Source organism: Elgaria multicarinata, chromosome 2 (genome assembly GCF_023053635.1).
Source record: "Elgaria multicarinata webbii isolate HBS135686 ecotype San Diego chromosome 2, rElgMul1.1.pri, whole genome shotgun sequence".
In the NCBI taxonomy this organism is placed as follows: domain Eukaryota; kingdom Metazoa; phylum Chordata; class Lepidosauria; order Squamata; family Anguidae; genus Elgaria; species Elgaria multicarinata.
This window is the reverse complement of record NC_086172.1, coordinates 60,387,592-60,400,852: the sequence shown is the minus strand read 5'-3', so window position 1 is coordinate 60,400,852 and position 13,261 is coordinate 60,387,592. Positions and strand designations below refer to the sequence as shown.

Genomic DNA, 13,261 nt, shown 5'->3' with positions numbered 1-13,261 from the left:
ATATGCAACCTCTCATGTGAGACATAATGAAATGAATTGCATTGAAATACAATCATTGTTAAAATGTGCAAAATATCATTGTTTAGAGTTCCAGATTTGTTGCAGCTAATGATGTTTTCACAGTTCTTACATTATTTACCCAGTTTGATACACTTATCCCTTAGAAGATGAAACTGTCATACCATAAGGGAAAAAAATACACAAAGGGCCAATATACACAATGATACTTCCTGCAATAACAGCGGTGTATGTGCAACACTAATTGCAGCTGTCAAACACTTCAGTGTTACAATGGGTCCTAATCATATTGCTCTCAATCCAGAGGACTGTGAATGTAGCAGAAGGTTGCACACCTGCTGCTGTGCTTATGGAGCTGCCCATTCTCCCAAGATGTGATCATCACTATGAGCGCTGACAGTGTTGATCACATGTTTGGAAGGCAGGAGGATTCAGTGGAGCAGTCTGGTCTTCCTTTACTTAACAAGTAGTTGACTCCGGCAACAAGTCATAATTATACGCTACAGTGCCCACAGTGCTCAATGTGCTCTCATACCTACAGACCAGAATTTGGTGGTGTTGATCTCACGCGGAAAATTGTTTCTGTATGTAGATTACTACTCTCAAAAGGAGCAACTGAACACAGTAACAACCATCCAGAACCACGCATGCATGCGTTGTCCCTTTTCAGGAAAGAAATGGAAAGCATGGCTTAATCATAGATGCAAAGATGCGTTTGACACATACATTGCTGGGTAAATCACAGGCCAAGTTGAACATTTCTCAGAGGTGTACTACATTTTGGGCCAGTTCAGACAACACTTCAGGCTCTGTAGTTAGCAAAACTGTGGTTCTCTGGGGTTAGCATTAACCACAAGCCATGCTGTTGCACACAACACTTAAAGTCATGGTTAGAGCTGCTAACCTTGCTGCAGGTGGTCCGAATGTGGTTAGTGAGTGAGCAGGGCTTAGCAAAACGCATCACACAAGACACCTTAAACCTTGATGCTTAACCAAAAGTCTTAACCAGCAGGGTTTAAGGTGTCTTATGAACAAGGGTTGCTGGACTACTAATTCCACCATTACTGACCATTGGCCATGCTCGCTGGAATACAACAACTTCTGGAGGGCCCCACATTAATTTATTCATTACATTTCTATATCGCTCAATAGCTGAAGCTCTCTGAGTGGCTTGCAAAGTTTAAAAACCATTAAAAATACATTATACAAAGTGTCAAACCGTTTACAAACAACCATGTAAACAGCCATGTAAACAACAGCGCACACACACACACACAGACAACATATAACTAAAGCAATGTCAAACAATCAACATTAAGACAATTCCAGGAGCTTGATTTGGAGCATTTTCGCCTGTGATGTTGCGTAAATGGCTTCCAATTGTGCAGCATTACTTTAATGGAAATCCCTGAGCCGCCATTTCTATGCAAATAGCAGCTCGCTATGGGATGGATGGCTGCCGGACTCGCTCTTTCGGCTTGTAGTGAGTGGATCCAGGGGTGCAAGCAGCAGCAGAGGCTTGGCGAGCGCATGGAAGGACTGGATGGTGATGACTCTGTCCATCCTTACCCCAGATAATGATGTACATGTCAGACAGGTCTCCTAGACAACGCATGATCGGCATCAGTGTGAAGGGTGTCTGTGCACTTATAGATGCATTGCATAGTGTTCCCTCCACCCCTGAACAAGCATGGCAGGCCCAAGCAGTAGCAAACAAGGGAAAGCGTTCACCAGCATATTCTACAGAGTGCCTTCACATGTTCGGTGCCCATGGATACTGAACAATTGAAAAGGGGTCCAGTCATTAGCAAGCTTTAAATCACATAAGTAGGGTAGCATTAAGTTAGTAGTGAGAATGTGAAAGCTCCCCGCAGCTTCTGGCATAATTTGAAGAAGGCTGATTGAAATGTAATTACCTCTGCAAACCGGTGAGAGCAAAACACCAAATTTAAGCATGCTTTTTTCATCTGCAGCAACTGTGTGCTAGCTTTGAAGTTGAGTTTGGTGGTTGGGTTATTTCTATAAAGAGAGAAGCACAGGCCGTGGTTAGGGATTTGCATCTTGCCATTGCATGAGACCTGGATTACCATTTACTATGAATAGTAATCATACAATAGTAGTGTTGGAAGGGGCCTATAAGGCCAGCGAGTCCAACCTGCATTGCTATTTCAACCTACAAAAATGTTTGAAATTTACATTTTCCTTCATTTCTTTCTCTTCCCTTACTTGTCCCAGATGGAAAACTTAAAATCTGGGTCTATGGAGTATCAGTCGGCGGGTTACTCATTATAGCTTCCCTAATCTTCACCTCATATCTTGTTTGGTACGTATTCTGTGTATTTGCCTTTGTCTTCATTTTATTTTTTCTATACATTTACTTGGAAGCAAGGTGAATTGACTCAAATAAAGATAATTTAAATAAAAATGTTGAATAACTTGAAAGGATAAAATTTCAAGATAACATTTTTTCCCCTGTTTGATACAATGAAGAAATAATGTGGCATTTGAAAACGTCTTCATTTGTTCACATTATTTTGGGGTTTTCTTAGCCTAATATTATAAAGGCATGCACTGAGACCACTTCTTATACTTTCATTTAAGCTGGGACAGGAAGAAGGCATATGCATGTAGAATATCACTGCAGTAGGTTTCACTGCTGAAGATACAAACTAGTTTTTAAATTCAGCAGTGGCTTGTCTCTTCGGTTGTGGGAACTGTTGCAGTGGCAACAGAGAAATACATTCTGTGAAACACTGGATAGTGTTTGGACATATTGTGATATATTGTAATAATAAAATGCCAGCATAATGTTGAACCATATTCATTCTTCTCACTGTTATACAGGCAGTTTTCTCATTTTTCAATTTGCATTTTGAATCTTGATTTAATAACAAAAATGAAAAGCCTTCTGGATGCAAGCTTGCAAACAGAGATAACTTCTTTGGTTGGTCTTCTACCTCAATGATAGATGCTGCTCAGTAAAGGGCTGAAGCAGACATTGCTTCCTTGTTTCAGGGTATTTGTAAACACACTTATAGAATTGCAGAGTTGTCCGTTTTTGTATGTTCAGACTGCATGGGGGAAATAACTAACGATAGCTGCAATTCAAAGTTCCAATTTTGCAAAGGGCACAACCCAGTCAAAGGTAAGCACTTTTAAGCCCCATTGATTTCAGTACAAAATATTTAATGATGTCTTTAACTCTTCCTTCGAAATCAATAGTGTTTAACTTTGGCTGGATCATACCCAAAGCATATTTTTCAATACTTTTAGATTCCTAAAGAGATTTCTTTCTTCCCTTTTAGCAAAAAGCCAAAACAGCAGCAACATGCTCCCCCACAGCAGAAATGTTTGACCTTAGGCTATGATGGAGACGTTGACATGTAACATGGAAAGAAATCCAAATGTAAACATCGACTGCCTTAATTGCTCCCCACCCCACCCCACCCCACCCCACCCCTCTTTTCTTTTCTTTTTTGTGATCAGATTCAAATATCTCAGTTTGGGTTTTGTTTTTGCTTTTTGGAAGAATCCCATGATACAATTGGACAGAATGCAACTCGCAAACTTGATAATTTTGCCTTTTGATCTCTCAACAAGGCATTAAACGACTTTCTGTATCTTTGCAACACTTCCTAAGGACGACCTTAGAAATGCATCTCTTCCTGTTTATCAATGGGAATAAGGACAAACCAGTAATTCTACAGACTTACAATGATTTTTACCTTTAAAAGCATGACAATCCTGTGGAAAAAAAGGTGACATTTACTGTAAAGGACAAATTGGACACTGCATCATTATGCACTATATTAGTGCAAGCTTCTTTATTCTTCACCTCTTCAGCAATGAGTTTCTAGCATTTACATTTGAGTTATACTTGGAACTGTAAAGCTGATTCATATGTTTTCCAAAAAATATCTGGAATTCCCTTGGTTTTCAGTTACCAGGTTTCTTAGATGGGAAAACAATATGATTTCCCTGCCATTAGAGGAAGCAGGATAATACGCATTATCGAAATTTTGTAGCACAAGATTCAGGTGGCTTTCTAACAGTGTTGGGCTTTTTTAAACCAAGATGGACAACTGTTTTGATGACTAGGGAGATGACAAGAGTGCTCAAAGATATATTTTAAATTGGTATTATTAAGCCATTTAGATACATTTTTAACCATTGAAAAGTGTAATTCAGTTTGTTTAATATGAATTCTGCTTTTGTAATTTAAATTTTATTATCTGGAATATTTGTAAATTCTTTTTTTAAAGTTTATTCTCTGACCTTATTTATTATACATTTAACACAGAGAAACACACACAGAGATACATACAACTGTTTGTAGAAGGTCTTGCTTTTTAAAAAAGTTTCCAGGTCTACATTCTGAACATCTTGAAGAAGATAAGTGTTTGTAATAGTATGTGTTGCAAGTAAGAAAGTGCCATCTTGTGGTATTGACATGTATTTATACACAAATAAAAAGCTAAAGAATGTGGGAATGTTGATCCAGATACACTGCAATCTCTGACAATAAGAATACTTTCCTCTAGGTCCATCAGGATATACTGAAGAGCAAAATATATGAGAGATGGATTCAAAATGGGCTCAAGAAGTAATTGTTTATTGCAACCACTTTCAGTGAGTCTTAACACATTTGAAGCTGAAGATGTTCTTTATTAGAGGTACTTTTTTTTCTGAATGAAAACTTCTCCTTAGATCTTTCCAAAGGAGCTGTATGCAGTATTCCTGCAGTGGGTATATCCGCAATTAAAATCATAAAGGGTGCAATTCTATTCATGTTAAGACAAGAAAAAAATGCCTACAAATACCAGCATGACCCAGCCAGCCATGCTGGGAGTTGTAGGCCCCTTTTTCTTTTTAAACATGCGTAGGGTTACGCTATAAATTTATAAGCGAACCAAGACAAAATAATATAGCAGCAATTTCTAATTTGGCTAAGAGCATAAGATGTGCCATGCTGAATCAAACCAAAGGCCTATCTAGTCCAGCATTCCTTTCCTACAATGGCCAATCAGATGCCTATGGAAGGTCTACGAGAGTGCAATAGCACCATCTTGCTCATGTTCCTCAGAAACTGGTATTAAGAGGCATACTGCATCTGATATAGGAGGTAGTATAGCCAACATTACTAGCAGCCATTGGCCCTGTTCAGAAGACACCTTAAACCACGGTTTTAACTATGGTGCTTAAGGCTTTTTGACTTAAGCACTGTAGTTAAAGCCGTGGCTTAAGGTGTCTTCTGAACAGGGCCAATGACAGACTTGTTCTCCCTGAAATAAATAGTTCAGCCAATTAGAAATGGTTCAGCCCTCCAACCCAAATGTCTTGAAAGAAAAGAAGTCTCTGAACTTCCTTCTTGAAGGCCAGAAGACAAAAAGAAAGATTCAAGCAGATACTTAGTTTTACTCCTTAAGAAAACCTACCTTAGCAGTAGGTTGGTAGAAGAGTAAGTATTCCACTTGGCACAAACAAGTAGTTGAATAATCACTTGAATGGCTGCCCTAATCTTAGCTTTTGTTCCACTTTTGAGGGTTTAAGCCTTACACAACCATGACTGTCCTGACAGTGGAATAATAAAATTTGTCATAACCTAAGCCATAAGGATAGTAAAGAATTTCCTCTTGTCTATAACTCATGGGAAGACAATTATTATTAACCAACTTGATATCTCTATTGTTCTAGAAAAGAAAGATTGTTTCTTTTCATTTAGAGCTAATGTCAGCATTATTAAACATTTAACAGAGTTCTACAAGACTGATGCGAATTTTCCCCATACATAATTTTATTTCCATATGCAAGTGAAGGGGACAATTATTTTAAAGCTTATGTCATCCCATTCTAAACTGCAAAGCCATATATCAGATATTCAAAACCTGACTTACTCGGTATATTAAAGTTGTTACCTATCAGACTGGATTAAGCTTCTGCACAATATGAGCTATTTTTGTTCCAAACCACTTAAGGTTCTGCCTGATCACTTTGAAGACAGTCTCAGGAGGAGCAGAGTTTGACTTTTCTTTAGCTCTTATTCAAATGAAATAATTACCATGGACTCAGCCTACTTACCTGCCCATCAAACGATAGCATTATTCTAATCGTCAAACAGGCAGTCACAGGTGTGCCTGGTTTCTAGATTAGGTTGGGATGAAGTGAGAGTTGGGCTGTACATTTTCATACTGTGTGAGAGAGATACCATTTGAATGTTTCCACACTATAAAAATAAATAAAAATAAAATCGCTCCCTGTAAATTAGGTATGGAATTTGTGGCCCTCCAAGTGTTGTTGGACTCCCAACTCCCATCATCCCCAGCCAGCACAGCCAGTGGTTAGAGATAATGGGAATTAGAGTCCAACAACATACGGAGGATCACAGGTTCTTCAAGCCCACTGAAAATAGAAAGCTAGAACATCGGGGAAAGTCAGGGATTTTGCCTGCTGTACTGATTCCCCCTCCCCCCAGCATTTTTAAATGTAGGGAAGCATTGAAAAATGAGATGCTCCACCTATACTCTGAATTGATGTGGCCCATTCCACCACTCCTAACACTCTACCTTTTCATTTTATGGCAAACCAGACCATTTCTCATCCCCATTAGTAGCTCCTTTACTATACACAGCTACTTCCGCCTTCTGGAAAAGATTGCATATATGGAATTTGAGGGGTTATGCTATTATCCCTTGCCTTAGCTTTTCTAGATATTTAATGCTTACAGTTTTATTTCAGTCAAATATATTTAAGGATTTAAGCCACTCCTATTTCTTGATTCCAGAATGTCTACTGAAGAACTTGCTCAACGTTAATCCCTCTGCTTTGATAAATGCCCTTGGCTGTGCCAGTTAATGCATTCAGATACAAAAGAATGCAAAACTGGCTCTGGTCAAAATACATGTTAAAAGTTTATGGGATGTTTATCCATTTGGAAAAGCTATTTGCACGGAATAGAAACAAAAATCAATGCACTATTTTTCTTCTAGTAAAAACAATAGCTAACTTCAAGCAAAGAGGTACTATTGTTTCTAAAATTAATTCAATGACAAAACTCCTACTTCCTCTGAATGCCAAAAATGAGAGTTCTTTAAAGTTTATTTATAATGCAGGCATTTCACTTGTGAGAGGAAGAACCTTCACAAGTTCATTTAATACAAATTCATTGTGCTTTATCCTCCCTTTTGTTCATTCAAGCAGCATGCCTTAAGAGCAGTAAAACACAGGCTGTTCACTTTTCCAAACTGCTTTTTAAAATATTGTTGCAATACTTGCATGGTATCGAACATGAGTGTGTGTGTGTACATGATGCACTCAATGTGCTTAAGCCCTAAACAACAGTTTATAGGAAAGCATCTTCCATTTTAACTGGGTTCCATTAGTAGAGTAGCCACAATGTTTTCCTTAGTGCCTGTCACATGAAGTTCAAAAAAGTTCAAATCCACACCAAGTAGAGTCTGCAGGTGAATGGCTAATGCCTTTTGGCAGCTGGCACACTAACCGCAGGGGCAAACATGTCCATTTGGCATTTGAGACTCTGTTTACTGAGGCCATTAAATGGCTTCCATTGATTCCAGCAAAGCTGACTAAGGGTTTGGTGACCTGCGATTTATTGCTCAGTTGCAGCTTTTTGTCTTCACTGCTCCTTGCAGCTGCTTTAGCTAATCAATCCTCAGAACACCTCTGCTTGGTTGGTAAGTAATACAACTTAAATAATTAAGTAATATGCACTTGCCATTTCCAGTCCTTCTTTGTTAAACAGTGTGGCTGGCCCACATAAGACAAGTTAAGACGGATGAGTTATAGATACTTGGGAGAACAAAAAGTCAACTGCAAGATAAAGCACCAGGTTTGATTTGAATACTTAATTTATTTATTACCTTTTTATACTGCCCATCAGCTGAGGCTCTCTGGGCAGTGCACAATTAAAACCATAAAATACTACAAATGTAGATAAATTTAAAACACTAAACGGTTTTACAAGACAATATAAAACCAGTTAAGTTAAAATCCAGGGAAAGCCAGTGTGAAAAGTTACGTTTTCAGGAGGCATTTAAAAGATGTTATGTTTTCCACCTCCCAAACTGCACAAGGGAGGGTCTTCCAGAGGGTGGGTGCTGCTACAGAGAAGGGCAAATCTCTGTGTGTGTGTGTGTGTGTGTGTGTGTGTGCGCGCGCGTGTTGAGAAGTGGGAGAAGGGGATAGTCTGTACAAGTGCATCGTGAAATGTGTGGGCATTGTGAGTTTAGATTATACACCAACATCAGCCATTGAATCAACTGCTCACTCATGGCCAGCTGGGCATTGGAGTGCTTAGGAATGTGGTGTGTGTTCCAAGGAAGTAAGATACCCTGGTGGTTCCACGTTGACCTGATTGGAGACTACTCAGAGAAGAACCTCCAGTGTGGTGGCCCCTTTCTTTGGAACTCCCTGCCCCTGGAGGTCAGGCAGGTACCAACCCTGTGTTGCTTCTGGTGTCTTATGAAAACAGCTCTATTCCAGAAAGTATTCCTTAACTGACAGCCTCGATTTCATTGGTATTCTATGTTTAAAACATATAATTTTAATCTTTTTATCCTTTTACTGTTTTACTTCTTATGTTCACTGCTGGAATCTGTTTTAAATATGGAGAGGTATACAAATGTTGTAAATAAATAAATACCATGGAAACCATCAGTCAACATGCATACTGCTCTGCACAGTCCTCCAGTTGGCCTACAACCACCAACCCTGTCAGTCAAGTAAGGGAGGGACTGAGGGAGGAGCCATGTCTCAGTGGTAAAGCACCTACTTTGCATGCAGAAGTTCCCAAGTTCAATCCTCAGCATCTCCAGAAAACCTCCTTCCTGAAGCCCTGGAAAGCCACTCCCAGTCAGTGTCAACAAACTGGGCTAGATGGTCCAAGTGTCTGTGACAGTATAAAGCAGTTTCTATATTCCTAAGTAGATTGATGGGAAAGTAGTATATACTGAAGAACTGTGTGCATCTCACAGGAATTGGAAGTATGAAAACAATGTGTCTAATCCTTTAAGAGAGATATGCTGAGGATGCCACTTTTCTGTGGAATACTTATAACATTTAGATAGATGTTTGGGTGCTCAGATATATGAGAATGCTATTTACATGGAGATATACTAACACAAAGCTACAAGTGTATGAAATACCGGGAATTCAGAAATAATTAGTGAGGAAGACGGCTTAGCTTGATTCTTAATTGGTTCTATAATTACAAGCTTTCTTAGGGTGTGGCTCAGGGGGTAGAGGAAACTTGTCTATTGTCTAAGAGTTCTCTCCTGTTTCACATGCATATTACACCTGGGGAACCAGCCATGGCAGAGGGGCAATTTGAAATTGAACACCACCTTCTTTCAATAAACATGTGCCAAAACAAGAGGGGAGGAGATGTGTTTATGAGAAACACTTGAGGGCAGTGACTCAAACAGTGAAGATGCTCATCAAAAGGGTACTAGGTTGGGTAGACTGATCACATTATTGACAGGCATCAATGAGAGTTTCATAGAAAGAAAGGGGTTAACATTTTTTTAAAATAAATAAATAAATCACTTGTGTTTCTACAAAGTAGCCTGATTAGCCTTAATGCACATATGCAGAATCTTTTGTATTCTGAGATAAAGAACTTGTGAGGCAGGAAGTGGAGAATGACATTCAATCTCTTTCTGTCTAGACTTTAACGGCTGGACAAATTCATATTTTGAACCAGGTAATTATAACCTTCAATAACATCTGGAATAATTAGGGAATTTGGGGTAAAAACAAATAAGTATTAACCAACTGACTACTTACCACTATGGGCAGGGAGCCATTTGTAAACTAGTCATCTACCAACTGGTGAAGATAACTTTTATGACTCCTCAACTTCTCCAGCTTTTTGATCAAGTGAGGATGTATCAACAAGTATTCTTACTACTTGACAGGATGATACAGATCACTGGTTCACCAAGTTATCCCATGCTCATCAACGTAATTTACCACTTGGTCATCTACATTCACTCACATAAATTCAAATAAGAGTGTCTAGTGGAATCATAATGGAATTGCTTTGGGATGGCATCTCATCAAACCCCTGTTGTGAAACATGATCGTCCTGTCGCCATATGCAGATGACCTCCCAGACTTTGCTGTGTTGAAATCAATGGAACTCATTTGAAGATGTTAAAGGAAGCCGCAAGAGGAGAAGAGACTGAAATATGTTTTCCTAATACAGATACCAGGCAGGCACATCTGTGGCTGTGTTGTATGATGATCATACATTGTTGTATTCTGAGAGATAGGAAAAAGAGTGGCTTCATTTCATTTGACCAAGGTCGTGTCTCTGACAACAATTTTGGGGTCTGTACAGCTGGACTGGAGAGGTATGGTGCACTGAAGGTGTGCAATCCTGATATGTAGACGATTTTTGCTAAGTGTGAGACTTCTTCATTTTTGTTTGTTACCCCTGAAGTGGGGAGTGAAAGTAGTTACCAGATGATAGATCCCACCTAGCCATTCCACTAAGGCTATTTCTTTTCCATGTGTGTGTTGCCAGTCAAAATCACCAGAGGTTCTGGGAGATGGGAAGAAGAGTGACTTCATGGTGAGTTATTTAATCTGACAAAGGTCTTGTTTCTGACAACAATTTTGGAGTCTGTGCAGCTGGACTGGAGAGGTAGACAAGAAATAAGAAGTGAGGTCAAGAAGTAAAGGTGTTGAATGCCAATCTTATTCTGAAGCCCTAGGGTCCACTACAATGTTGGCAGAAGGACACTTGCTGTAGTAACCCTCACTTGCACTAGAACTTCTGTTAATTCTAAGTGCTCCAAAAGTCATTGACAGCATTTGAAAGCAAACAGGGGCTGTAATAACCTGAATTATATGTGCTCCCTCAGGAGAAGGAAAAAAGGTAGGCCCTGGTTGCAAATTTAAAATCACTGAAGTGAGGCAAAAATGTGTCCATTCTTCAACGGCTTTGAAAGGAATTCTAAGAAATCCATTCCTGTCCAAGACCCTTACAAAGGAAATATATAGAAAGACCTTCCACAGCCTCCTTCATTCATTGCACCCAGAACTGGCACCAGCCTGCAATATTCTGTTGGATAAATCTCTGTCTTCACTGCCCCCTTTGTGATGCAGAAGGGGATGGAAACATCAAATCTGCACACAATGCAGCACTATTTCAAAGAATCAAAACCTTCCATTTCATTGGCCAGGCTAAGGACTCCTATATGTTCTTCAAAACATCCAAGAGATTCATTTTCTTTATCCTTCCTGCATTCCATAAGGTTTTATATTTGCCTCTGTGCGATAATACCTGTGTGAAATGTCAAGATTTTTCATCAGTGTGTCCATGTTTGGGCCACTATAAAAAGCCGCTCATTATTGTTGCATTATATAGAGAGCTTTTGAAGTATTGGACTGGATATTTCATCTCTTCTGAGAAGGCCGACTGTCAATGGGTTGCCTGACCTGTGCTATGATCCATACTGGATGCACTGGGCTGCATGTTCCCCTGGATGTAGTGTTCTGCAACTCCCATCATCTATAGCTGGCTGGAGGTGATGGGCATTTTCCAAAACATCTGGAGCATACCAGATTGGGAATGGCTGGTTTATATAAATGTATACAAGCATAGGATCTCAGTTGCTGATTCATAAATTTTACAATGTAACTGCTATACATGTCCTCTACTTATTTCTTATGACAAGCCTTCCTAGAGTCTGTTACTGAACCTCCCATCTTAATTTAATAGATTGGACTGCCTCCACTAAAGCTGTGTAAAAAGAGTGTGTATGGAAAACAACAACCCCAAAACTCAAAGAACCCTCTTTTCAGTAATTGAAGGGAGCATCTTCAAAGAGAGGGGAAACTATTTGCCTATTCAGAGTGAGGCATTTCCCCCACTCTGCATTGGCTTTTGACAACAGCAGCATTTAGCCAAATGATTAAATGTGACAGCATAACAACTTCACCACAACATTATCCCTGATTGGCTGGGGCACAATTGTTAGCAACAAGGTGACATTCATTGTAAAAGGGCAGATCAGCTACAAATAGTGTGTGTGTGCATGTGTGTGGGTGTTGATGCCACTGAAAAACTCATGGTAATCTTTGAGGAAGAGTGACTTCATTATGACTTATTTAATCAGACAAAGGTCATGTTTCTGACAACAATTTGAGAGTTGTTGAATACAGCTAGACTGGAGAGGTAGAGAAGAAGTAAGGTCAAGAAGTAAGGGTGTTGAACGCCAATCTTATTCTGAAGCCCTACGTCCCCCTACAATGCTGGCAGGAGAATCCTTGCTGTAGTAACCCTCACTTGCACTAGAACTCTTATTAACTCTACTAGCCCCAAAAGCCACTGACATCATTTGAAAGCAAACAAGAGACTGTAGTAATCAGAATTATATGTGCATTTGGCATTGCGCCCATCCCCAGGAAGATCATAACTCTCCTTCCCTTAACTGTGGAAGCAGACCCAAGGGGGCTTGTCCTCCTCCTTTCTGCCCTAATGTTTCATCTTCTCTTCTACAGAGAATAAGGCCAGGAGTGACTTGGTTCCACTGTTCCTCTCTCCCAGCTCTCTTCTTGGTCGTTGTTTTGGTAAAGGTGATACAATATGCCAAGTGTGTGCAGTTACAGGAATGTTGGCAAAATCTGCAGTGGATTCAAATGAGTTTGGATTTCTTTGAATCCAACCAGTGGATTCTGCAGCAGACCAGCTTTTTCCAAGTCATGAAGATTCCACAGACGTCAACTATTTCTTATTTTAACTTTGGGGGGGGGGGTCTTGCACAAATGTGCACTTGCAGAAATAGAATGAAATTCTCTTCCAACCCTAACCCACCCCCCTCAAAAAAAAAAAAAAACTGGCGCTGTCAATGAGCAGACAAAAGGTGGCTGACAATCCACAAAACACAGACTGGAATTAACAAACTTTGTACATTCCTATGCAGTTATCTGCTGGATGTTGGTGCTGCTGACAAAAGCTCAGAAGTTTCAAACCGATAGTTTGCCCTGCCGCCGCCCCCCCCCTTTAAAAAATACATTGTTTTACTTAGAGATCCAAATTATGTCTTCAGGTCTGTTGGGAGGTAAGGGGAGTTCAATAATAAGATATTGATTAAATGTAGAAGTCATAGCTGTTTAAATTGAAAAGGATGGACCGGGCTGAAGGAGTCAACTGAAACTAATATCGCATTTGGGTCCCGTTGCATTGGCATCGTATTCTAAACATTGCCTCACATTCAGT

General features: G+C 39.7%; 1 protein-coding gene across 1 annotated transcript in view; it reads left to right on the top strand.

The window, feature by feature from the left end:
- The window catches only part of THSD7B (thrombospondin type 1 domain containing 7B), a 440,833-nt gene extending 437,428 nt beyond the window's left edge, over nt 1-3,405 (top strand). The window contains exons 27-28 of the mRNA XM_063118635.1: nt 2,254-2,341; nt 3,324-3,405. Of these exons, the coding sequence (XP_062974705.1) occupies nt 2,254-2,341; nt 3,324-3,405 (170 nt within the window). The remainder of the gene's footprint in view (nt 1-2,253; nt 2,342-3,323) is intronic.
- Nucleotides 3,406-13,261: the final 9,856 nt, after the last annotated feature.